This window comes from Vanessa cardui, chromosome 11 (genome assembly GCF_905220365.1).
Source record: "Vanessa cardui chromosome 11, ilVanCard2.1, whole genome shotgun sequence".
In the NCBI taxonomy this organism is placed as follows: Eukaryota; Metazoa; Arthropoda; class Insecta; order Lepidoptera; family Nymphalidae; genus Vanessa; species Vanessa cardui.
In genome coordinates this window covers 13,182,192-13,206,780 of record NC_061133.1, presented here as the reverse complement: position 1 = coordinate 13,206,780, position 24,589 = coordinate 13,182,192, and the positions used below count along the sequence as shown (strand labels likewise).

Genomic DNA, 24,589 nt, shown 5'->3' with positions numbered 1-24,589 from the left:
AACGTAAATATTTACAGATATGTTTTGGAAGGCTACAATGCGCTTTCGTGGTTGGCGCTTGACGGCACGACGCATGACCGGCTGTCTTGCTTGCCACTCCACGTGCAGGTGCTCATGCAGCTGTACCACACCGCCGCCGCCATCGGCTAGACCGGCCATCTGGATCTTCACGCTACAGGGGATCAAGATTAATGTGCTACCAGTTGTCGAGAGTGTGTCCTGGAAGTTTTATATTCAGTGAAGTTTTACATGTGGTGAAGTGTTGAGAAGTGGAGCACTGGATAATAGGTGAATGAATAGGTGCGCCATCTAAAGTGTTGGTTACCATTTATAGTAATAAAATTATTTATTGGAGTTGGTGTGAAGAATGTCGCAGGTCTGTATTAATAATGTTGACCTATTTTATATGTATTTAAAAATTCAGTCGATTATCTAGACAAGTTTATTAATTAAAATATATTTTTTTAATTGAAATTGATTTCCTATACATTTTTTTACTATTTAATCCGTATCATTAATTTTATTTGATACTTTGATATTAATATAATATTTTAAAATACAGACTTGCGATAGATCTTACCGTTGTTAAAGATTAATGAAGTCCATTGAATGAATTAAAAAGTACAACATCTAAAACATGTATTCGACAGGGATTTGTCATTGAACAAGGTTACTTTTGTAGCCATAATATAAGATAGATATCAAAATAATGTAATTTTTTTTCGTAAAATCTCTTGAGATTAATCTTTTAGGGACAATTAATATGGAATGTTTGATTACAATAAATTTGTGATGAATTTTACAGTAATAGAAATGTATGGATTCTTTTCCAATAGAACTCATTCTTCAAAGCATATAGAATTCTTAGATGAAGCAGTACTTAGGTAAATTAATTATATGGTATGGCTCGTATGTAAGATGGCTTGAATAGGGACAAGTTATTGTTGTCAAGGTTTGATGTTTAGCCCTAGAAAGGGTAGTTGAGCTGGGTTATGAATAGTTGTTATAGTAAATCAATTGAAAGAGTGGTAACTTTAGTGTTGCCCCTTATACTATAAGTTGTTTTTAGGACAACGATTATAAGCAATTAAATTGAAAGTAGCCTGTTATATTTTTCAACATCAGGCATACATTTGTTGTGAGGAAATATATAAAAACATCTTATAGTAGCAAGAGTACCATCTGGAGGAGTAAGTTACCACGACTTTGTACGAATATCGAAATGTTAAATTAAACATTAAGAAAATTTATAAAAAAAATATTAGATAAGCCGGGGAACTATTAAGAATAAACAAATTCAATCTTACAAAGGTCCAATTCGGAATACAAAGATGGTTTTTACTGAAACCATAGTTTTTGAGATTTAGTCTCGTTAGGGCATTTCATTTTCATCTTTACTCATATGTATAAGATTTCTTCCATTGTAGTCTTTCGAAAAGAAATATCATTCTTCCGTGATCTCACACTCCATAAAAAAACCTCATTTTCTGTAGTGTAGTGTCCCACTTTTATGCTGTCTTGTAGTGATTAATTTTAATGGTGATCCATTGCCAATTTTAATTCAATCAAATCAATTTATATTTTATCTACTTTTTTATATGTTTTCTAATTCTTTTTGTAACCGACATATATTTATATTTACAATTTCATTTGTATGAAAGATCTTAAATCTAACCTGTAATATATACCCAATTAAACATTAGTAATTTTTAATAAAACTATGTTTAAAGAAAAACTTCTATGAAAACTAACCTAGAGTCTATTGTACTTGATAGCTTAGTGCTAGTGTTTTGGAATGATTTTATATCTGTAGCATGTTAGATGGACAGAGTCTGTGAATATCGTAGTTCTTTTCTTCTTCTAGCAGTTTGTGAGTTTTGATTGTCTGTCTGACTTCTCGTTTCAGTCTTAAGTCTTCTAATCATGGTTATCCGAGAGATGTAGATTGTCACAAGTTAATTATTGCAGTTGTAATATTATTATAATGTTGTTGTGCTACGTATAATGTAATATATTATTTTTATTTTATGTTTCAAGCCGGTATGAATTACCAAAGGTGTTAGCTATTCGATTAGTGATTTAGATATTTTTACCGCCACAGATTTTCATAGCAATCTTGATTGACAGGGTTCTGTTTTCGTCTCTATTACATTTAATGAAATCAAAATTTTTTTTTAATCAATTTTAAAATTATTTTTGTACAGTTATTTTTTTATTTAAATTTAAATAATTTTTCTATCATTTTATTATGTACGAAATAAATTAAAAATCATGTAGTTGAAATTTTAAATTAGATCAATTAACCGTTAATTTAAAGCTCGGATCTGTATTGACCGAGCACAGTTTTATATCCAGGGATCAAAGGCTCAACGTTGGTTGACATAATTAAAACATTTCTTTGAAGTAATGAATAACATTAGTGCAAAATGTTGGTAATATATTATTAAGTAAACTGCCAAGTGACCGCGTCGAGGCGCGAGTGGGAAGGGTATAACATTCTAAAAACAGTATGTCTAGTAATATCGTTTTCTTATGATAATGAACCTCCAATCGGAAAATAATTAGTAACACCAATAGTTTACGATTATATGAATAGTAAAGTAATAAAGAGAGCCCTCTAGATCATGTTCGGAACTAGCATTTGTATAATTAGAGGTCGTTTTATATAACTATTAATGAAAATCCATTGTAATGACAGCATTGTTGATAGGTCGAATCTCTTACATTTTGAGTAGGTATATAAAAATTTTCTATTTTAATAAAATTAAAGGTAAGTAATAGGCAGGTGTCATAAAGATATTGTAATATATACATAAATAAGACCCATTGGGATGATCTTTGTAATATCGCGGCACATGTGGAGTGTCTCAAATAAATTTGTAATTCCGTTGGACTCTGGAAGTTAAACGTTTATTTGTTGAACAAAATGAAAACTAAACAGTAATAATTAAAATTTCGTTGCTTTTTACCTGATTAATTTTAGTTGCAAACACATTCGGTCAGTTACTGAAACTGATTGTAGGCAAATTGTACAGGCTCTGTATGAAGGCGGCGTCGCTGGCGTGCCGGTATACATAAATTATTTAATTGTAGCGACGCGACGGCTACAGCGCGTATTAACTGAATTATGGCTAGTTGAATATAAAATGTTTTAAATGTGTTACAGCATTTGAGAATATTTAATGATGTTGTATATAGTTTATATTTTGTTTTGTAAAACGACACTTTGTAAATATAATTGAAGTAGTGATGTACCGTTAATTATTTGCCCACTTTGCCGATGTATAATGGAGCACGTTTTAAAGAAACCACTCGTAATATTTTGTACAGTTGTTAAGCGAGATTCGTAGTTGAATGAATTATTTTTAAGATTACGTTTTTGATCCTTTTTTTGTTATTGTGAATTTGTCAATTTTTTTAGGGAATTGGGATTGTACTGTATATAGACCACACCATTTTGTCATATATTAGTTTGTAAGCGGACAAATCTGATGATTGTAATGGAAATCAAATTTTCTCAATAGAGCAATCATTAGGTATTCGTAAACAAAAGTTAGTGTAATACTTGATATTAATATAACTTTATAAATAACTGTGAAAATAGGTAATAATAATTATGAATAAAATATTACATATTTATAACTACATTTTATTTTCCCTCAATTAATTTTGCCATATGTGAAATCAACAAATATAAAAGTAAAGTAAAGTAACAGCCTGTTAATTACCCACTGCTGGGCTAAGGCCTCCTCTGTCATTAAGGAGAGGGTTTGGAACATATTCTGAGAGCTGAGATGGCCCAGTGGTTAGAACGCGTGCATCTTAACCGATGATTGCGGGTTCAAATCCAGGCAAGCACCACTATATATATGTGCTTAATTTGTGTTTATAATTCATCTTGTGCTCAGCGGTGAAGGAAAACATCGTGGGGAAACCTGCCTGTGTCTAATTTCATCGAAATTCTGCCCCATTTGCATTCCACCAACAAATAAAACATTTAGATATTTAATTTTTCTTTGGTAATTATTTGTTAAGAGACAATATCGAATTTAAACCTGACGGACACCTTAATAACTAATCTACATATATACGGTCGCCTAGACCTAATGTGAAGATTTAATAAAAATGTTTTATAGCAGTACAATATTCTACAAAAATATCAAAAGTGGAATTAAAAAACTTTTGGATATTTAAAAAGTTATCATCAAATTACCATTTCCTTTTTGAAAAAGAAACTAAATTTCTCCTAACGAGGAATTTCTGTCTAGACACCAACGGCAAGAATTAGCTACTGCTGAGAAGGATGGAAATATAGAGGAACTACAGCGCACAGTTTACTTTAGAGCATTATCGCAGATACTTTCACATTAGAATATCTTTAGGAACTCTATATAGCAGTGTCTAACTATAACTTCGTACCAAATAATGAAATAAATATTAAGATTTATTAATAATTATTGGATCTAGACCTAGAGCTTTTATTGTGTCAATAAGTTCTAAGCAATACTCCGAAGTTAAACATGTGTCGTAAATCAGTATTTATTTATATATATATAATATGCCAGTGCAAATTTCTAACTCAGCTTTACATAGTGTTAAACACTTTGAAAGCGCATTAATCTGCTCATCATAATCCTGACCATGCACAGATCGTAAGTCGTAACTCATAATGGATTGTTCTGCCACAACAGGTTTGCGCACACACTGTTATATATCATATACAAATGGTTATATTTTATAGTTTTTGATATTAAAACCCCATGGCTTATATTAGAAGGATATTCATTTTATTAGAATAGGAAATTGGTCGTTAATAAATAATCCTAGTTTCAAATATAAAAAGCCTATAACTTTTTGTTCAGTTGTTATGATTGCATTATGATTGAAAGTGATAATTATATAAACAAATATAAAAAAATGTATTTATCAAATTTAATAAATAACTTACACATTTAAACTTTTGCTCAGAAGTCAGAACCAAGGCTTAGTTTAAAAAATAATTAAACAATTGAAGATGTTTAAAAAATAAATTTAATTATCGTCTCTGAATGTAAAAATATACTTGGTCACTAATAAAAACGCTAAGCCTAATCAATTATTAAATTATATTATTTAATGTTCCTTAATCTGTATTATTAAAGTATATAAATTTAGCCTGCATTATTGCAGATCTTTGCCTAGGATTAAAGATTTTTGACACAGGAAAAAATCAACTTGACGTATCGAGTTGACGTTTGTAACATTAAAGAAAATAAAAATTAAAAATAGAAAAATGAATATGTCTATTTGATATCAAACAATATTTTCATTGCTTGAAACTAATTGAGTTAAGATAAAGATTTTCAACCAGATAGTTTTTCGAATATGTACCTTTATTGTTGATAGTCTTTGTGTTGGCCTTAACTAATATATAGATCTTATTACGACCATTAAGGCAAAATGAAGATTAATGAGAAGAATTTATGCGCTTTCGCTTCATCAGCAACTCCAGTAGATCGTGAGGGATGGCTAGATATGAGAGGCGAAGTAGGAAAGAGCTACCAACGCAGATGGTTTACCTTGAAAGGAAATCTACTGTTTTATTTCGACAAAAAAGGAGATAAAGAACCAGTCGGTGTAATTATACTGGAAGGATGTACGATTGGTAAACTACTTGCTCAACTATTTACTAAAAATTTTACTAAACTAATAAGTGTTAATTGTGTAATTATTTCATTGGAAACGAAATAGGTTCGATTTGTATACTGTTTCACAGAATTGACTGAGGAAGAGTCGTACAGTTTCAAGATAGTGTTCCACTGTGAAGGCGGACGTACGTATTTCTTGTGCACAAACTCACAAGCCTCAATGGAAGCTTGGATGAAGGCTTTGGCTTGTGCAAGCTATGACTATATGAAGTTGATGGTGGCCGAGCTGCAGAGACAGCTGGATGAAGCTCAGGGTAATAAATATAATGCATTTTTTTTTATTATTATTAACTACATTAAAATGTATACATATGTAAAAGGTGTATCTATTTAATGTGTGTAAAAAATTGTTTAATTAACAGCTGAAGAGGCTGCTGAGGCGGCTGCATTAGTTACGGTCACATCTCCTGAAGAGGAACCCAAGGTTCCCCCACGGGGTCAACGCTACAATCCCTTCAATAAAGCTCCCGAAGGAGAAACTAAAGCAGTGCCGGGGAGTAGACACCGTAAGTACACTTACACATTTATCAACTCCTTATCAAAATCTAAGTAAATATATTTTCTCGCAAGGTGGAATAAGCAAGGACATTGATTAATAAGTTAATAGTTCTACATTAAATAATCTTAAATAATCTTTAGGTTTAGTTTTCATCTTAATAAATAAAAATTTATGAAGGGATACTAAAACCAAGTTTTCAATAGTCTACATAAGTTTAATTCTAGTAATAATAATAATCATTTGTACTCATGAAATGTATTTTTTTTACCCATGTTATGGTGTTGTAAATATATCTTATACTAATAATTTCTTTCAGACAAAGAGAGTGTGAAGTCAGAGCTTCCTCGTAAAAAAGTACCATTCCGTGATATCCACAAATCCTATGGTCGAAAGATCCTTTCAGATCGCAGTGAATGGCGCGCACGGCTGCGCATGCGCGATGAGGCGGTCGAGCGACCTCTTATACAACTGTGAGGTTATACACCTTAACACAGATATATGAAAGAGAGAGATATATACATGAGAAAGGGATGCAGTATTTAAGATGATTCAATATCTCTTTGCTATTGTATTTTGACGAGTGATGAAATTGATAATAATTTGTATTACTTGGCAGTATTGAAGATGAAGTTGGCAAGATTTGAATATGAAAATGCAAACATCTGATTTTAAATGATGTTGTACTAATATTACATGTATTTTATTTATTGCTTACTCAATACCTTTACAGCACTCACAAGAGAATTATTCTATGAGAATTCCTTCCTTATATTATTATATACATACATAATTTAACAGTAAAAAATATTGTAGTCATATTATGTTTTCTGTATAATTGTCAAATTTCATTTACATGGTCTGTGATGGATTTAGAGTTGTACCTGATGTTAATGTTTATTTATCATGTTATCGACAAGCAAATAATATCTCTGACTTTATCTAACCTCTGTATAATGACATTCTCTCTGTCCCTTTCTCTCTGATTATGATGATATTTATTTATTATTTTAATAATGTGTACAGAAACAAAATGTTTTGTTTCATTTCCAATGGAAACAAGTGAATGTTGAGATTAATAAGTAATAGCTTTGCTATCACTTTAGGCTCACTTTCAATGTATTAAGATCACAGACGGCATCAGCTACACCCGAAATTACTGTGCACTGATCTGTGTGCTCGATTAAAAAAAAAAAATCCATCTTAATTTAAATGACAAGTGTCTCATTTAAATATATGGCCTACGAATTATACTGACTAAGAAACTTTATATAATTAATATTTCTGTCTATAGCACGGATAAAGAGCTTAAAAATTTCACCTAGTCTTGACTCTTGATCATGTTTTTTTAAACATTCTTTCTGGTCTGCTCAGATCTCTCATTTATTGACAAGATATTCAGACGAGAAAGAAAAGAACAAAAAGTAAAATGTTCTATTTTTATTTATAAGTTATGTTATTCGCTCGAAGGTCAAAGGTTTCCAATAATCATATTTGTTTTGAAGAAAACTTATATGTATTTGTTCCTTTGAATATTTTTTATTAGATGAACGTTTCATCTTTGCCCATTTATAATAGTGTTAAAAAAGATAATTGTTAGTTTTTTACTTTGCTTGAAGCTTTAAACATATCTTATTGTACTTATAAGTTAGGAACTGAAATTATAATTTATATTGAATCCTATGGAAAGTAGGATCTTTAAAATCGAAATTTATTGTTAAGCTTGCTTGCCAATTTTATTTTATCAGGAAAAACGATAAATAATAATTTGTAATTTGAATTTAATTTGTACGGATTACATTTTAAGAATGTGCTTGTTAATATATATATTACTATTATTTCTTTTTGTTTTTATTACACTACTTCTTTCGTAGATTTTCTGTAGAGATTAATGTTTTAATCACTTTTCGGATGGACAAATTTATGAAAGAAGTTTAAAGCCAATTCCAACATTTTTTTAATCTTACTGGTAAAACTCTTTTTATGCCATCTTCATGAAGTGGGACCCGCTGATGGCTAGTGTGCCATAGCACACCGGGATACGCTTTAAAAAAAAACGGGGTCTCAGTGAGGGGCGTCACGGGATCGCTAGCGTATTCTATCGTGACGGTCGAGATTACTTTATGGATATACAATTCTTAGTGGGGATTCCTCCCGTCAGTTTCAAGGCATTGTACTCAATTATAATATTGTTGGAATAAACAAGCAATGTCTGCCACAAGTCAAACAACTTCCCTTAAAAAAAGGCGGGAGATTTGCGGCTGACACATTGAGATCGCCATTATGATTATTCCTGTATAGTGTGATTATTGATGGTTATTTGTGTTGTAGACTAAATGTTTTTTTTTTTGTTGTAGATTTATTAACATAAGAATTAACAACATTAAATGCTTAAATATATATATACAAATATGAACTAAAACTAGTTACTGTATAAATCTTGACCGCGTGGAATGGTGGCAAGAATGCTAGCAGCATTTCCCCGTTGAATCGCAATTCCGATCCTCTGGGCAAAAAACGAACCAGTCCTCCTGCCACCAGTGGAGGCAATGAGGCGAGGTGTTATACTTTTGATGAAGCTTTTTGCACCACTACTCCAAGGGCCAAGCGTTTCGACAGCAAATGGAACAAAAAAGTAATTAGATATAATACACGAATATTTAGTTAATTTTTTGGCTTCAGCTTTTTCCGCAGCGGCACCGGCTCTTAACATTGTTTCTCGGATAAAGAATTTTTTATATAAAATCTCCTGAAGAGGAACCCAAGGTTCCTCCACGGGGTCAAAAATGTTGTAGATTGATTGTTCTTGTAAATCAAAGATAACTGTTTTAGAGGTTAGCCTACTTCCTGCTTCTGGTCCTAAAAATATATTTAAATATAATATTATCGTCAATTATAGTGCTTTTAACACATATTAAATAAATGAAAGTATATTTTTTTAACTTTTATTTGTTACACTGTAACTTTTATGAAATAATAAGTTAGCTATTCAGTAAAATGAATAAATTACTGAATAGCTAATTAAAGTACTAGCATTATTATATAATAATGTGCTTTTAAATAAGGCTAATGAAAGGTCGAAATAAAACGATATTATTGTATTAAGTAGTTTATTTTAAAAATCTTTGTTATATAAACCAACACTTTACAACGTCAACTAAGACAATAAAGGGAGATAATATAGATACTAAGAGGCTACTGGTGTGACGGCGGCACGAGAACAACATCATCTCTTGTCAATAGATGGCGCTAGTTGTATCATAATGGGGGTCACACACACCAGTCCGCGTTACACCAATAGCCGCAGTCAGTCGCGTTAAGACCTGCCAGTTGAAGCGCATATGCATCTAATTTTGGTATATCCCATAATACTAGACAATATTGAGCAAAATACACCGCAGCTATCATATGTCATTGTGATAAGGCATATTTTCGCTTGACGCTCCGACGCGGGTGAACTATACATAACAAGGTGAAATCGATGAGTGGAAGACCGTTCGAATGCCCAGTTCGGAAAACATGGTAACAAACACACGCGGTGACATGTGAGCCGTCGCACACGGCGCCGGAACCGGCCAGTGACGCCGGCCATTAATGAATCTATCGATACCAATACCGATTCGATGCCGTGTGCGACACAACACTAAAACGAAACACAAGGTGACAATGTCAAACTTTAAACTTCTAAAATAAAGTGTTAATATTTAAAAAAAACAATATAATATGCCTAAAGATACACACCCGTTACAGTATATTTTTAAAATCGTTAATTTTAAACATAAAAAATCTGATGATTTTAATTTTGTAACAGGTCATTGAAAACATGCCTTTAGAATTTCCAACTCGAATATATCTCCCATTTCCGAATACATATGTAAGTATAATAACTATTTATAAATCTACAAAAAATCATAAACAAGGTTCTCTAAAAACTAACGAGACACAGCGATTAACTGTCATTACAACAATATTCTTACCAACGACCACAATCTATAACCAAAGACTAAAAAAAAATTATCTGTCAAATTACCACAAACAATGTAATTAGAAGCCATTTTGGTAAAATAATTTATAATTTTAGTAATTTTTTTTTATGAAAATTATATAATTTTATCTTGGCCCATTTAGTACTTTGAAATTGAGCATTTTCATATAGATCTCTACAGTTTTAACGCGTTAACTCTCTCAAACAAAAAACATAAAAATCCACCCGAGAGTACATAGCTGTGTCTCCGAATATACCGCGAAACGCGAACGTCAAAAAAAAACTCATAAATAAGAAATATTTGGTAACAAACTCCTTATAAGATAAATGAACAGCAAACTGCACGAAACGACTGGTTACAAAAGATGAGCGGACTTGAGTATTTACACATTGTTAAAATTTTACACGATCGATACATCACTAACCCGAATCTACCGCTAAGAAGGAAAGTCCGTGGGATGAAGTAGCTTCGACTTTATGGATTTTATAATTACGCTATTCTGAATGAAACAATTTAATAAAACTACACGCCTTCAAGAATTACAAGGAAATGTCAAGCGAATGAAAATCGAGTCCAGAATAGCATAATTCTAAAATAATTGTGAAGAATGAAAAAATATTGAAAACAATATACACTCTATAGTTAATTAAAATTAAGTAAAAAAAAAACAAACAAAGTTATATACAAGTTTTGTGGTGGGTGGGAGTTAAAAGTTCTGGCCACTTCTCGTAGAGGAAGGACATTTTTGGTCTTAGTTAATAACTTAACTATAAATATTTAGAGAATACATTTTCAATATATTAATGTAACAATACATCGTTAAATCAAATACGCTTAAAGCGGATGCGAAATTATAGGTTCTCTAGGAGCAACAATTCCGCACCTCCGACGTCATTGGAATACAATCGCTGATACGTCGCCGTAGAGTTCAGTTTCGATCAACAGATCGGGTACAATCGTACCCTTACGTGTCCGAGTGTGGCCGCATGCAGGCGCGGTGACGTCACGCCTCGAAGCGCTTCTTGCGCGCGGCGACGACGCCGGCCAGCGGTCTCAGTTCTGCGGACAAGCACGCTAGTGAAGCACCGACTCACATACCGTAGAAGGAAAGAACGAATGATTTGTATTTAGCTATATAATGTCAAAGAAAAAAATATAGAAACACGACAGGAAGTCGCAATGTACGATGACTTGCTTTTATATGTATTTAATGTATCGTTGGTGAAAGAAAACATCATGAGGCAACCTGTACGTGTGCCGACACGGATTTATGTCATTTAAATATCCATCTACTGGCAACACTGGTACGACGCGTTAGAAGCTTTAAGCCGTAAGACATTTAATGAATTTCACCGATACTGTTGAATTTAACTAATGACGATTAGGTTACCTGTACAGGGGATAGCTGCAGGTTTCTCGACGTGTCGGTCTTGGAGTACTGCAGGCCGGACCCGCGGGCTCTCGACTCCAGCGAGCTCGACCTTGAAGACTTCCCCTATAATAGCGAATGTTCATTGTACATAATGATTTTATTTACAACGTAATAAGCGTAGGTATATAGACACACATCAAATAGAGGGAACATACACAACAAGGAAAGACAAAATGAATGATATTATAATTATAGTATGGTCTTTCCTCACCTTTATTTACAGCACAATATAACTAATCACTCATGTGTTATGTATCATAATATCAAACACATGTACAATATACAAATTATATGTATGGTAATGTGCTAAACTATGGAAATCTGAATTAATTTGGTATTTAAAAAATTTTTGAAGACATTGAAAAAAAAAATTAAATTATAAAAAAAAATTTAACGCCAAAACCACCATGCAAGTAAATACTTATGTAGAACACACACGAAAACCATTCCTATCAATATTTATACACAATAAATTTCTAAATATCACAAAACCAACGAAAATTCATGCAACATATTATTATGATAATTTTTTTTATCAAAATGAAGGCAAATGGGATTATTTTAAGTTTCGAAATCGATAATTCGAATGATATATACAGTTTTGAATTTAGAAAATAGGTATGTATTAATTTTTAAGTTCAAAACAGCTGTTCTTTTTATTTTACAATTATTATTCTTGGTGCACATGACAACACCACATTCTGCCTAATCTACCTACCTAATCTATCTACATTTGCGTTTTGTCAAATTTAAATTTTGTTTTTTTAGTTGTTTCTGTTATTTTAACACTAATTTTACTGTTATTTTAGTTTATTTACTGTTATTTTAGTTTTTTATCAAGATTTATACAGTAACTAGTTTTATTTCATATTTGTATATATTTAAGCATTTAATGTAATTAATTCTTATGTTAATAAATTAATATATTTATACAAAAAAGAAATTAATTTTGTTGATTTACTAATTTTACTGTATCCCTAGAAAATGTTTGGCTAACAAATTGTAAATTTACTTTTTGGTACTTTATTTTTTTAAAAGGAAGGAAAGTTAAGGGTTTTCCTTAAAACTGCCTGCATATGTTTTCCCACACTAGATATCTATTACTCATGCTTAATAACTTAGCGTAATGATGACTTTGAATATTGTTTGCAAATTAGAAATACATTTTCCTTGTAAGACAATAATATTAAGATCTGGTTTGAAAGATAACTTAAGACAATATGGTAATTGGTGCACATTTTATCCTGTATAAACTTTGAAATGAACCAAATCTATTTTAAATGTTTTAAGTGTATATTTTGACCTACAACATCAAATACAACTCATACAACAACAGCCTGTAAATTCCTACTACTGGGCCAAAGGCCTCCTCTCCCTTAGAGGAGAAGTTTTGGAACATATTCCACCACGCTGTTCCAATGCGGTTTGGTGGAATTCACATGTGGCAGAATTTCTATGAAATTTGTCACATGCAGGATTCCTGACGATATTTTCCTTCACCGCTTAGCACGAGATGAATTATAAAGACAAATTAAGCACATGAATCAGCGGTGCTTGCCTGGGTTTGAACCCGCAATCATCGGTTAAGATGCACGCGTTCTAACCACTGGGCCATCTCGACTCAATACAAGTCATAACGAATACAAATTGCTAACTTATCATAATCTTTGACGTGTGTGTCTCGCAATGATCAGCGTACGCACTCGAAACAGCTAATTATTGATACTAATGATTTTTTTTCAGTAAGTACCGCCCTACTAATTTTATTGTTACTGTTTTTTTCATGGTACTTATCGTATACGTAACGTACATATGATTATTATGAATGTATCGGCCGACGAATGTATGAACTAACATTTTTTTGCGAAATTGAGTTTCTTATACCTTTAACATACAAGTGATTGGTATTAAAATAAGAAATACCAATTGATTAAAGAAATACAAACATCAATTGATTAATAAATACTTTTTTCCCCTTAACTAAAATTACATCTAAGTTAGATAGGCGATATTCGTACATCACGGACGATATGTTATATTGAAAAATGACAGATGGTAAATGATCACCACCGCCAGAAGACATGAACACTGTAAGAAATATTAACCATCACCAATGTACCATCAACTTTGGGAACTAAGAAAGTATGTCTCTCGTGCCTGTAGTTACACTGGCTCACTCACTCTTTAAGCCGGAACACAACATTACTAGGTGCTGCTGGTTTGTGGTAGAGTATGTGACGAGTGGGTGTGTGAAAATGGTTACCAACAAGTGGGTACCACTAATTAAAATTAACGTCATGAGAAGACTTATTTGTATATGATGCTAATGGTGTTACCATTTCAGCATTATTTAATTAATTAAGTAAATGGTGTCCAAATATTGTCCGAAATGTTTTAATTAAAAATAATTGAAATGTACCTAATTTTTAAATTCTATATTCACAACGGTTTTTCAAATGATCCAACACAGCCAGTGTTCTAAGCAAATTTTAATACTTATAACAGTAATAACATAATACTAATTTAAATGCTTCTGAGAAATCTGTCAGCTAATGTTTTTAGTGAAGATATTTTTCACTTAAATCAAGCGAACAACAAGAGAATACTTTGTCTCACATACAACACTGAAAGCGATGTATTAATTATTAAACTATTTACAATAATAAAAAATAACAATTTTTTGAGAATTCTTTATATATTCTGCAAATTTATTTAATAATGTGAATTTTTTAAATAAAATATACGTTAAACTGATCCGAAATAAAATAAAAATGATAAATATCAAAATTATGAGTAAAAAGTGTAAACAAACTTTATTGGAGTAATGTTGGGTTGTTTTTAGGCCTTGTGGTCGTAGCTTTGTGTCTGCATCTTATCTTATTATTATTTTTATTTTATTGGCAAATGTATTTAATAAATCTGAGTTATGCCTGTAATATCAAGTATTTTTATATATTATAGTATATTGTCTTGTGATGGCATTAATGATTACTATTTATTTCAGCGAGGGAATGAGCAATTTTGAGATATATTTAATATTGTAAAATTCTGACTGCTTTGTAACCAGTCTATGACTATTAAGTGACATTATAGTATATACGAAATGAAAAGGATTATAACTAAGAGTAAAGAATAACCTACTAATAATGTCAATTTAATATCTTGTAAATTTTTCTTTTACATTTTCTTAATAATATCCGTTATTGAACTATCCGGAACTAATGGATTATCCGAAATTATTTTTTATCCGTAACCATATCTGGAATCGGTAAATTATTATTCAAATATCCGTAACCATATCCAAGATGAGATTTCCATTATATCCTTGGAGTGAATTAGACTTGATAAAGTTTGCAAAATCATGTGAATTGTAGTAAGTCGAGTGTCGTGTAGGTTAGTAGTTTTGGGTGTTGTGGTGTGGTGTGGTGTGGTGTGGTGTGGTGAGAGGAGGAGTGGCGTGTTACCTGCGGCGGAGCGGCCCTGCCAGGCGGCTGCCAGGCGGCGCAGGTGTGCCCACAGCGGCGCGTCCGCCCCATGCTGTTAGTGCCCGCCACGCAACCACGCCAATGCAATACAGTGGACAGACTTACGACTACGCAGTGATCGCGCGAATTGATCGTTGCGTTCGAATCTTATTATACGATGCGAATTTCGTTTAGTTAATTTAGAATTTAAATCTATTTTTCAATGTTAATTTTTGCAGCAATTGTTTACTATGATTTGTGAATTTATGAAAAACAAGAATTCCAATGTATGTACTCATAATTTTATAATACAAATAATTTAGTAAAAAAAACAAAAAAAAGAAACAATCGCATATATAAGTCATCAAACCAACAAAGCCAGTATACAGCTCGTCACAGTTCAATTTGTGCGATCAATCACTTCAAACGCTACGAAAGCGACGACTTAAGTTTATATACAGAATGTTCGCTGTCTGTGTGAGTGCAATTATACTCGTCGCAAATGTTCACTTGTGACGTTCGTATGAATGGTAATGGAAATGTTACGTGCTCGTGACGTCATGCAAGCGTGGAGCGTCTACTTTGCTCGGTAGTTTAAGCGGTATTTATAAAAAAGCCTATGTAAGCGAGCCCTAGATCTGCGCCAGATTAAGGAGAGCTTTACGTACCGGTGCAGTATCCTCGATGAGTTGCGCGAGTGTGGAAGCTTCCGCGTTCTTCATTTCATTCGCTTCGGACATTATATGCGCTCGGAGCTGTTTGTTTCTGTAATGGTAAATTGCTATGTTAATAAGGAAGTACAAGTGGTAGTGCCACGCTGTATACCTTCGGGTTACAGCCGAATGGGCCGGCACGCCCGGGGAAGTACCACTCTCTCACTTAAAATCGGCGTAAAGTGGTGGCTATGCTACCGCGTTTCGTCCGGTAAGTGAGAGTTCCGGAGGCCCAATCCCCCTCCCCCCCAAAACTTGATGGTTGTGCAGAATTTGGTTAAATTACCCCAGGAGGGTACCATCAGCGACAGCGGTGGAGAATCCCTCTCTGGGCATCCATGCTCAGGACGTACACCGCCTGAGCAGGGATGCCCAGGCTGCCCTCCGAATTCTGGGGGGGGCAATTTTGCGCTCGCCACTGTTCGGGGCAAGCGGAGCAGGCATCATAAGGCAACCCCTACCACCCTCGCTGTGGACTTCTGCAACATAAGGGGACTCAACTCCAACCTCAACGCCGTTCACTACCATCTGGAAACGGCGAAGCCGGCCTTGCTCTTTCTAACCGAGACCCAGATATCTTCTCCTGCCGATACGACTTTTCTCTCGTACTCTGGGTACAAATTGGAACATTCTTTTATACCACGAGCTGGGGTATGCGTTTACGTCAGAGATGATATCTGTTCTCGACGCCTCGGCAGCCTTGAAGGACAGGACCTATCGATTATCTGGCTACGTGTAGACTGCGATGATCATCCGCGAATCTATGCGTGCCTTTATAGGTCCCATAGCGGTAATGCCGAAACCGACCGACTGGTTGAGCACGTCCAAATGGCTACAGATTCCGTGCTTCAGCAGATTCCATCCGCAGAGATCATTATTCTGGGTGACTTTAATGCTCACCACGCAGAATGGCTCGGCTCACGCACCACCGATCATGCGGGTGGATCTGTTCTGGACTTCGCTCTAGCATATGATCTGACACAACTGGTCAACTCGCCAACGCGAATACCGGATGTGGAGGATCATACACCTTCCCTGTTGGACCTTCTGCTGACTTCGCATCCGGATGGCTATCAGGTTATCGTCGATCCCCCTCTGGGCTCGTCTGACCACTGTCTCGTCCGGAGTACAGTGCCGGTTGTGCGGTACTCACGGCCTCGCTTTGTTGGGTGCCGCTGAGTATGGCACTACAAGTCAGCAGATTGGGATGGGATGCGGTCTTTTTTTGCATCGTACCCATGGGGGCAGATTTGTTTCTCGCCGGAAGATCCGAACGCTGCTGCTGACTCTGTTGCCGATGTGGTGCTTCAGGGTATGGAACTATTCATTCCTTACTCTGCAGTACCCATCGGTGGCAAGTCCCAGCCTTGGTTTGGTCGTTTCTGCAAAACGGCATCACGCCGAAAGTGGGAACGCTATCAAACCTGGGCTAATGCATCTGCGTCTCGTGATGTAAATACCAGCGCATTCAAAAAGGAATATAACTCTGCCTCTAGGTCCCTCAAAAACGTGATTGCTAGGGCGAAGACGGAGTACATTGGCAGAATTGGCGAGAGACTGGTGCGTCTCCCTTCAGGAACACGAGCGTTCTGGTCTCTCGCTAAGGCTGTCTTAGGGAATTTCTGTCAGCCCTCTTTTCCATCTCTGCACAGGGACGGTGAGTCATTGGCCCATACCGCGAAAGAGAAAGCTGATCTTTTAGGCTCTCTCTTCGCGTCGAACTCGACTCTGGATGACCAAGGAAAATCTCCACCAACAATTCCGCGGTGTGATACCACGATGCCGGAAGTTAAATTCCGGCAAAGTGCAGTTCGTAAAGCACTTCTTTCCTTGGACATTCATAAGTCGAGCGGACCCGATGGTATCCCTCCAATCGTGCTACGGACATGTGCTCCCGAGTTGGCACCGGTCTTAACGCGTCTTTTCCGGCAATCCTACACATTAGGCGTCGTCCCGAATTCCTGGAAGACAGCTTTGGTGCATCCGATCCCTAAAAAAGGCAACCGCTCAGACCCGTCCAATTATAGGCCTATAGCCATCACCTCCTTGCTCTCCAAGATAATGGAGTCCCTTATTAACTGCCAGCTCCTGCGGTACCTAGAGGAGAATCAGCTGATTAGTGACCGCCAGTACGGTTTCCGTCAGGGTCGCTCAGCCGGTGATCTTCTAGTTTACCTTACTCATAGGTGGGCTGAAGCAGTTGAGAGCAAGGGGGAGGCATTAGCAGCCAGCTTGGACATAGCGAAGGCCTTCGATCGCGTATGGCACAAAGCGCTTCTTTCGAAGCTTCCTTCCTATGGGCTTCCCGGGAAATTATGCAATTGGATTACCAGCTTTTTGGCAGATCGGAGCATCAAGGTCGTTGTCGACGGTGCATGCTCTGACTTAAAATTCGTCAATGCTGGTGTTCCACAAGGCTGCGTTCTATCACCCACTCTGTTTCTTCTGCATATCAATGATTTGTTGCAAATCGGGAACATTCATTGCTATGCAGACGACAGTACCGTTGACACCTTATACACCGGCCGCGCTAATATTTCTCGGGAAAACGTCGAAGAGAACCGGAACAAACTTGTGTCTGAAATCGAGTCTTCATTAAACGAAGTCTCGAATTGGGGCCGGCTAAATCTAGTCCATTTCAACCCCAAAAAGACGCAAGTTTGCGCGTTAACCGCTAAAAAAACACCATTTGTCGTATCTCCACGATTTGAGAACATTCCGATAGCCGCTACAGGTAGTATCGGAATACTTGGCGTTGATATTTCGAGCCTCGTTCAGTTCCGCGGTCAATTGGAAGGCAAAGCCAAATTGGCTTCAAAAAAGCTGGGCGTGCTCAGCAAGGCGAGACAGTATTTCACGTCGGCCCATCGCCTAAAACTTTACAAGGCGCAAATTCGGCCTCACATGGAGTACTGCTCTCACCTCTGGGCGGGTGCTCCCCAGTACCAGCTCCTTCCATTTGACCGCATCCAACGTAGAGCGGCTCGAGTTATCGACGATCAAGCCCTTTCCGATCTCCTTGATCCTTTGGCTTTGCGTAGAGATGTCGGATCACTCTGCATCTTCTACCGAATTTTTCACGGGGAATGTTCCGAGAAATTGTTCGGATTAATCCCGGCTGCTGAATTTCACCTTCGGACATCTCGTCAAAATTCTAAGTTTCACCCGCACCATCTTGATGTCCGAAAATCCACAACAGCGCGATTTCTTAGACATTTTCTGCCTCGCACAACCACTTTGTGGAACCAGCTTTCGCCGGCGGTTTTTCCGAACCGATACGACATGGGAACCTTCAAGAAAAGAGCCTACTCCTTTCTCAAAGGCCGGCAACGCACCTGCAAGCCCCCGGGTGTTGCAGATGTCCATGGGCGGTGGTCTTCTATAGGTTATTCTTGTTTTTCCGGTTCACTAAGAATTGGATTTATAAAACGAATATTTATTACTCTATGGCTCTTATAGAAACATTAATTAATAAATATTGCAATTTAATTGTCCATCCTATATATCTACACAAAATGATACCCTTTTTTCTTATTTTATATTGTCGTTTGGAATATAAAAAATATTAGTGATCTCCGCGGATCACTGTGTCAAATGTATTGTAAGTGATTGGCAAGCGAGTCTCAACTATTCAAGTTCTAGCTCCTCCCTTAGTTGACGATAAATACGAATTTAAATATTCGTCAACGCATTTTTTGTAATCAATCAAGGCAGTGACCTGGCGTCGAGCTGCATGATGTGGTTGTGCGCGTGCGCGAGCTGCGCGCTGGCCGCCGACAGCCGCTCCTCCAGCGCCGCCGACTCCACGCACTTCACGGAGTACTTCTCCGACAGCGACAGGATCTCGCGCCTGATCTCCTCCATTTCTTGTCTGTAATCGTGAGCACTGCCACTGAGAATACCGAACCAAAGTTTAGACTGCATACTGTTCAACGATCAGGGTCGCCGGCGGGCGGAACGTACTGGTGTCGCGAGCTGAGCTGGCCGAGGTCGGGCGCGCCGCGCGACAGGAACTCGGCCTTGAACTTGTCCACCTCGCGCCGCACCTCGCTCTCGTGCGCCTTGCGCATCGCGTCCAGCGCCGCCAGCGTCGCGCGCGTCTCCTCCGCCAGCGCCTGCTCCTTCTCGAGTCTGCGAACGCACGATCACGCATTCATTTTTCTCTGGATGGCGAAAGACCGCGCTCGGGCGATTGGCATGAATTAGTAAAAAAACTAACCTAAGCTGCTCCCTCTCGGCGCGGTGCTTGTCCTCCATCTCGCGCACGATGCGCCGGTGCGAGCTCTCCATGGCCAGCAGGCCCTTCTCGCACAGCGCACGGAGCTGCTCGATCTCCTGCTGGTATCGCGCGCGGAGACTGTCGCCGTGGGTGTCCGCCGCCACCGCACTCTGCGTTGAAAATTGTAGTCAGGATGAGTAACAATCGACACCGCCACCGGCCTCAGTCGTCAGCACTACCGGCACTACCTGGTACGCGGCGCGCAGGCTGTCCAGCTGCACCGAGTACTCGGAGTCGAGCGCGGCGAGGCGGCGCTGCAGCGTGCGCGCGCGCTCCCGCAGCGCCGCGCGCTCGCGCTCGTGCTGCGCCTGCAGCTGCGCGCGCGCGCGCCGCGCCGCCGCCAGCGCCGCCGCCTGCTGCGCCAGCGCGCACTCGCCGCGCGCGCGCTCCGCCGTGAGGCGCTCCAGCGCGTCCTGCAGGCGCGCGCACTGCGGGCACTGCAGCGCCTCCACGCGGCGCCGCAGCGCCTCCATGCGGCGCCCCACGTCGGCGTCCCGGGCGCCTCCCACCTCGTCATCGTCCACGGCCTCGTCTCCCGCGAGCCGCCTCTGTGCCGCCGCGACGGCCGCCTCCACCCGCTCGAGGCTCTCGCCGATCTTCATCGAGTCTTCACTGTTGCCCGAACAGTCACTGGAGAAGAGCGCTCGGCACTCGGTCGAGAAGTGCTGGAACAGGTAGACGAACTCCGCCTCGAGCGCGGGGTCCGTCTCCAGCGAGGAGATGGCGTCGTCGGCCCGACGGAGCGCGTCGCTCGGCTCCGAGGCGCGGTAGGTGCCCTCGACGACGGCGACGCGCGCGTCCACCAGCGCCTTGTGCGCGAGGACGTCGGCCAGCTGCTGCAGTAGCGCGCGGCTGTCGAGTCCCGGGGAGTCCCTGCGCTCGGCGGCGAGGCACTCGCGGTAGCGCGCGGCGATGTCGCGCACGGCGGCGTCCATCTCGCAGCGCAGGTGGTCGTGCGCGGCCTGCCACCACAGCTCCAGGTCGGCGCGCTGCTGCGCGGACAGCGTGAGGCGCGCGCGGCGCGCGGCGTCGAGGCGGCCCTCGCAGAGCTGCGCGGCGCGGGCCAGCGCGCGCGCCACCTCGGCCTGCACCAGCTCGGCGCCCAGCGCGTCGCGCGCCGCCGCCCACGCCTCGCGCACGCGCGCCGCCTCGGCGTCGGCGGGCATGGCGTAGCTGAGCGTCTCGCTGGCGAGCGCGGAGCAGAGCTCGGTCAGTTTCTCCGACTTGTACTTGTCGACGGCCTCGGCGACCTCCCTCTGCGAGGCCTTCAGCGCCTCGAGGTCCGCGCTCTCGATGATGACCTCCGACCTCCTCGACTCGGAGTCGCGGCTGCTCGCTATGACGTCGATCTTTCGGGAGAGTATCCTCGCGAGGTAGTCGAGGGAGCTCTTGGTGGCGGACGAGACTCTGCCGCCGTCGCCGTTTATCTTAGACTTAAGGTTATCGATTAGTTGACTAGTTTCGTTTATTTCAGACTTTATTAATCTAGCGAAGAATCTGCTCCCGTTCGACGATTCCAGGGCCTCTTGTATTCGGCCCACTAGGATCGCTTCGTAGGCTAGCTTCTCTGCTAGAATTTCTAAGCTCTTTCTCTGTGTCAGCTCTCCGGCTTCGTAGAGCGCCGCCTTCTTTTTAGATATCTCTAGCAGTTTGGTCCTCAATTGTTCCTCGAGCTGCACGACTACCTGCGCCACGTTATCGTTGACGTCTTCCCCGGCCTGTTGCCGCTCAGACGAGTCTATGATGCACTTGTCGAAGCATTCCTGTAATCTTTTGCTGACGTCCATCAAACATTTCTCCATTGATTTAATGCTGTATTTCTTTTCAACGCTCGGGGAAGGCGATCGCCTAGATTTAGCCGCTCTCATCGCACTCATTTGGCACAAGCATTCGTTAACTTTATTTCTCGAATGTATGACGACGTTTTCAAGACTCTGAAGTCTGTCTAAGAGATGTCTCTGTGATTGGGTGCCCACCGTAGAACTCTCCGGACTATCGTTGCTCAGAGGACTCTCGGTCGACCTCGTTATCGGACTTAACGATTGAGTGATTGATTCGCATGAATTTGTTACATCTCGACGGTGTTCTAAAGCTGAAGCCACTTTGGTTTCAAGCGAACTTAGTCGGACAAGCATTTTCATGGGTTCCGAACTCGTGGCACTATCTAGTGACTTTCTTCGTAATCTCGCAGCTAATCTTTTCATCCTTTTTTCGTCCGTAACGCTATCCGTTTTGGATACTTTTTCTTTGGCTGGCGACGCGCTTTTGGAAGGCGAGTTAATGGTGGGCACGGGTTCTCCTGTTTCCAACATTGTGATTTTATTTTCTAATTCTGTTAATTTCTCCTCTACTTCTTTACCCAATGTAAACGATTCCCGGCCCTTTAGAGATAAGCTACGTCGTTTTTCTCTGGACTCAGTTTTTTGTATTTTATGTTTTAAAGTCCGAACTTGCTTGTCCGAAGCCGTGAGTTTTTGTGTTAAATCTAATATGCGAGCCGCCAATAAATCTATTTCGGATCTGCTGCATTGCTCTCTTAGTTTCATTTCATTTCTCAATTTCATATTGGTTACCTCCAACTCATCATACATGTTATGTGATTCCCGAAGTTCTCTTTTCATGGTTTTGATTTCTTGGATTGCCATCAAGAATCTGTTTCTCAATTCTGCGTATTCTTCGATCAGTCTATTTTTCTCCAAAGACTCGAGATTTAAGTCTTGATTAATGTTACTGAGATCACTAAGTGATCCAATGCTTTTTCTTTTTTCTCTTGTCGGTGATTCAGCTACTATTTTACCTTCCAACTCTCTTATCCTAAGATAAAGATTATCATTTTCTTTAATATTCTTTAGAAGCCTTTCGTTGAGTTCGTTCAACTCCTTTTGTAGCTGCTTTATTGTCTCCTGCGCTGTCGTCAACTGACTCGTCAATAGCTCACAATGCTCGGTTGATTCTTTCAAAAAGTTTTGTGTCTCTGTTAGCTTGTTTTCCCACATCGTTTTGTCTTGATTGTACATTTGTTTTATTGCGTCCAAATTCTCGGCTTCCTTGGTCCTGACAGATAATTCTTCTTCCTTCTTTTGTAATGTTATAACCAACTCTTCCATTTTCTTTTCTCTCAACGCGGCATCTGCCTTTAGTTTACGCAGCCTCGCTAATTCCGATTCAGCAGCGTTAACATCATTCAATGCTAATTTTAATTGCTTTCGCAAATCTTCGATTTCGATCGTTTGTTTGTCGATAGTTGAAATGTAGCTACGTTTTCTTGGTTCATTTGGTTTATCGTTCTCGTCAACCTCATCAATAGGGAGGTCTTTTTCTTTGGTAGCATCTATTTCGTCTTTATCGACTTTGTCGCATTTAGGTTGTGTTTGCTGGCAACCTCTGGCACGTACCTTTTCTTTGACTTTGGATATTGGAGTTCGATTGAGTATGGGTGATGGCGGCGGCTGAGAGCCAACATCTCCCCAATCTGCACTATCTCTGCGCCCTCCTTCGGATGCTGTTCTGTATTCTTCGTCCGAGGAGAATGGTCCCGACTTTGCCGTGTTGGGAGTTACTGGTGTAATCGGTGATGTCGATGATTCAGATGTCTGATCGACTGCGTCCTCTCGCAATATCAGAGAAAGTGGCCCAGAGTCGGGTAATCCAGCCGTCCTTCGCATGGCAGAGACCCAATTAGCTCTGATTCCTGCTGTAACCGCTGACAAAACGATGTGTTTTCCATCCCAAGTCTACAAATACAATATAGAGTATGATAAGTTAATGTTATTGTTGTGTAATTAATATATTATTAAGTGACTAAAACAAAAAAAAAGAAGATGAATTTAGTTCTAAATAATCATTTTCAAATTACCTCAGTTTCAAATGCGTATCCGTTGGTGGAAGCTGATGATGGTAGTTCGACGACCCTCGAAATACCGCTAAGATCTATAACCCCATCCATCAGGCCTCTATGTTCTGCGTGGGGATCTCGGAAGTATAATAAAGCAGCTCCTCGTAAGACAAACCAGTGTCTAGACCAACCGCCAGCTCCTCTTCGTTGAAGCCACCCAGCTCTTGCGTGTAGAAGCCTCTCAGCTGGTAGTTCTACTCTGCCTCCTTCAGTGGTCTCCGTTGTTTCCACTGTATCTGTTGGTTCACTTCCTTCGCTTGCTGAACTTGTGATTCCTTCATCAGGGGGTGGACCACCATCCGGTGAACCTCTTGCCTAAAGAAGTTTAAAAAGTAATTATTGAATAAACTGTAGATATTCGTATATCTTATAAGCACATAATTTCATAAGAAACATACATATATAAATATTAACTTTAGCTGCAAAAGAGATATGTTGGTATTAATATAGTTTGTAGACCTCCATGGTCGAGTGGTGTGTACACCGATTTTCATGGGTACGCCACTCTGAGGTCCCGGTTTCGATTCCCGGCCAAGTCGATGTACATTACCATTAGTTTTCTATGTTGTCTTGGGTCTGGGTGTTTGTGGTACCGTCGTTACTTCTGATTTCCATAACACAAGTGTTTCAGCTACTT

The 24,589-nt window shown here is 39.1% G+C and overlaps 3 protein-coding genes across 7 annotated transcripts in view; 2 read left to right on the top strand and 1 right to left on the bottom strand.

Annotated features, from left to right (window-relative positions):
• Positions 1–3,636, top strand: part of LOC124533708 (mediator of RNA polymerase II transcription subunit 13) — a 58,860-nt gene extending 55,224 nt beyond the window's left edge. For all 3 annotated transcript variants that reach the window (XM_047109156.1, XM_047109157.1, XM_047109158.1), the window contains one exon: positions 18–3,636. In XM_047109156.1, coding sequence (XP_046965112.1) covers positions 18–150 — 133 coding nt within the window. In that variant the 3' untranslated portion in view covers positions 151–3,636. The remainder of the gene's footprint in view (positions 1–17) is intronic.
• A 1,575-nt stretch (positions 3,637–5,211) lies between these two features.
• LOC124533802 (sesquipedalian-1) lies at positions 5,212–6,875 on the top strand. Its single transcript, XM_047109320.1, has 4 exons — positions 5,212–5,644; positions 5,756–5,941; positions 6,050–6,193; positions 6,503–6,875. The coding sequence occupies exons 1-4, from the start codon at positions 5,440–5,442 to the stop codon at positions 6,658–6,660; spliced, it is 693 nt and encodes a 230-aa protein (XP_046965276.1). The 5' UTR covers positions 5,212–5,439; the 3' UTR covers positions 6,661–6,875.
• A 2,404-nt stretch (positions 6,876–9,279) lies between these two features.
• The window catches only part of LOC124533598 (protein outspread), a 243,973-nt gene continuing 228,663 nt past the window's right edge, over positions 9,280–24,589 (bottom strand). For 2 of the 3 annotated variants that reach the window (XM_047108985.1, XM_047108984.1), the window contains exons 9-17: positions 23,914–24,267; positions 20,246–23,791; positions 19,998–20,167; positions 19,742–19,909; positions 19,497–19,649; positions 15,734–15,830; positions 15,066–15,138; positions 11,560–11,664; positions 9,280–11,228 (exon numbers count right to left, since the gene is read on the bottom strand). In XM_047108985.1, the coding sequence (XP_046964941.1) occupies positions 11,173–11,228; positions 11,560–11,664; positions 15,066–15,138; positions 15,734–15,830; positions 19,497–19,649; positions 19,742–19,909; positions 19,998–20,167; positions 20,246–23,791; positions 23,914–24,267 (4,722 nt within the window). In that variant the 3' untranslated portion in view covers positions 9,280–11,172. The remainder of the gene's footprint in view (positions 11,229–11,559; positions 11,665–15,065; positions 15,139–15,733; positions 15,831–19,496; positions 19,650–19,741; positions 19,910–19,997; positions 20,168–20,245; positions 23,792–23,913; positions 24,268–24,589) is intronic. The other variant, XM_047108986.1, reaches the window with a different exon arrangement.

What these genes read in the sequence shown, in the direction of transcription:
- LOC124533802 (XM_047109320.1), top strand. Translation starts at nt 5,440, where the DNA reads ATGAAGATTAATGAGAAGAATTTATGCGCTTTCGCTTCATCAGCAACT. An exon ending in ACAGCTGGATGAAGCTCAGG is followed by an intron (nt 5,942 to 6,049) that starts GTAATAAATATA and finishes TTTAATTAACAG; the next exon opens with CTGAAGAGGCTGCTGAGGCG. An exon ending in AGTGCCGGGGAGTAGACACC is followed by an intron (nt 6,194 to 6,502) that starts GTAAGTACACTT and finishes AATTTCTTTCAG; the next exon opens with ACAAAGAGAGTGTGAAGTCA.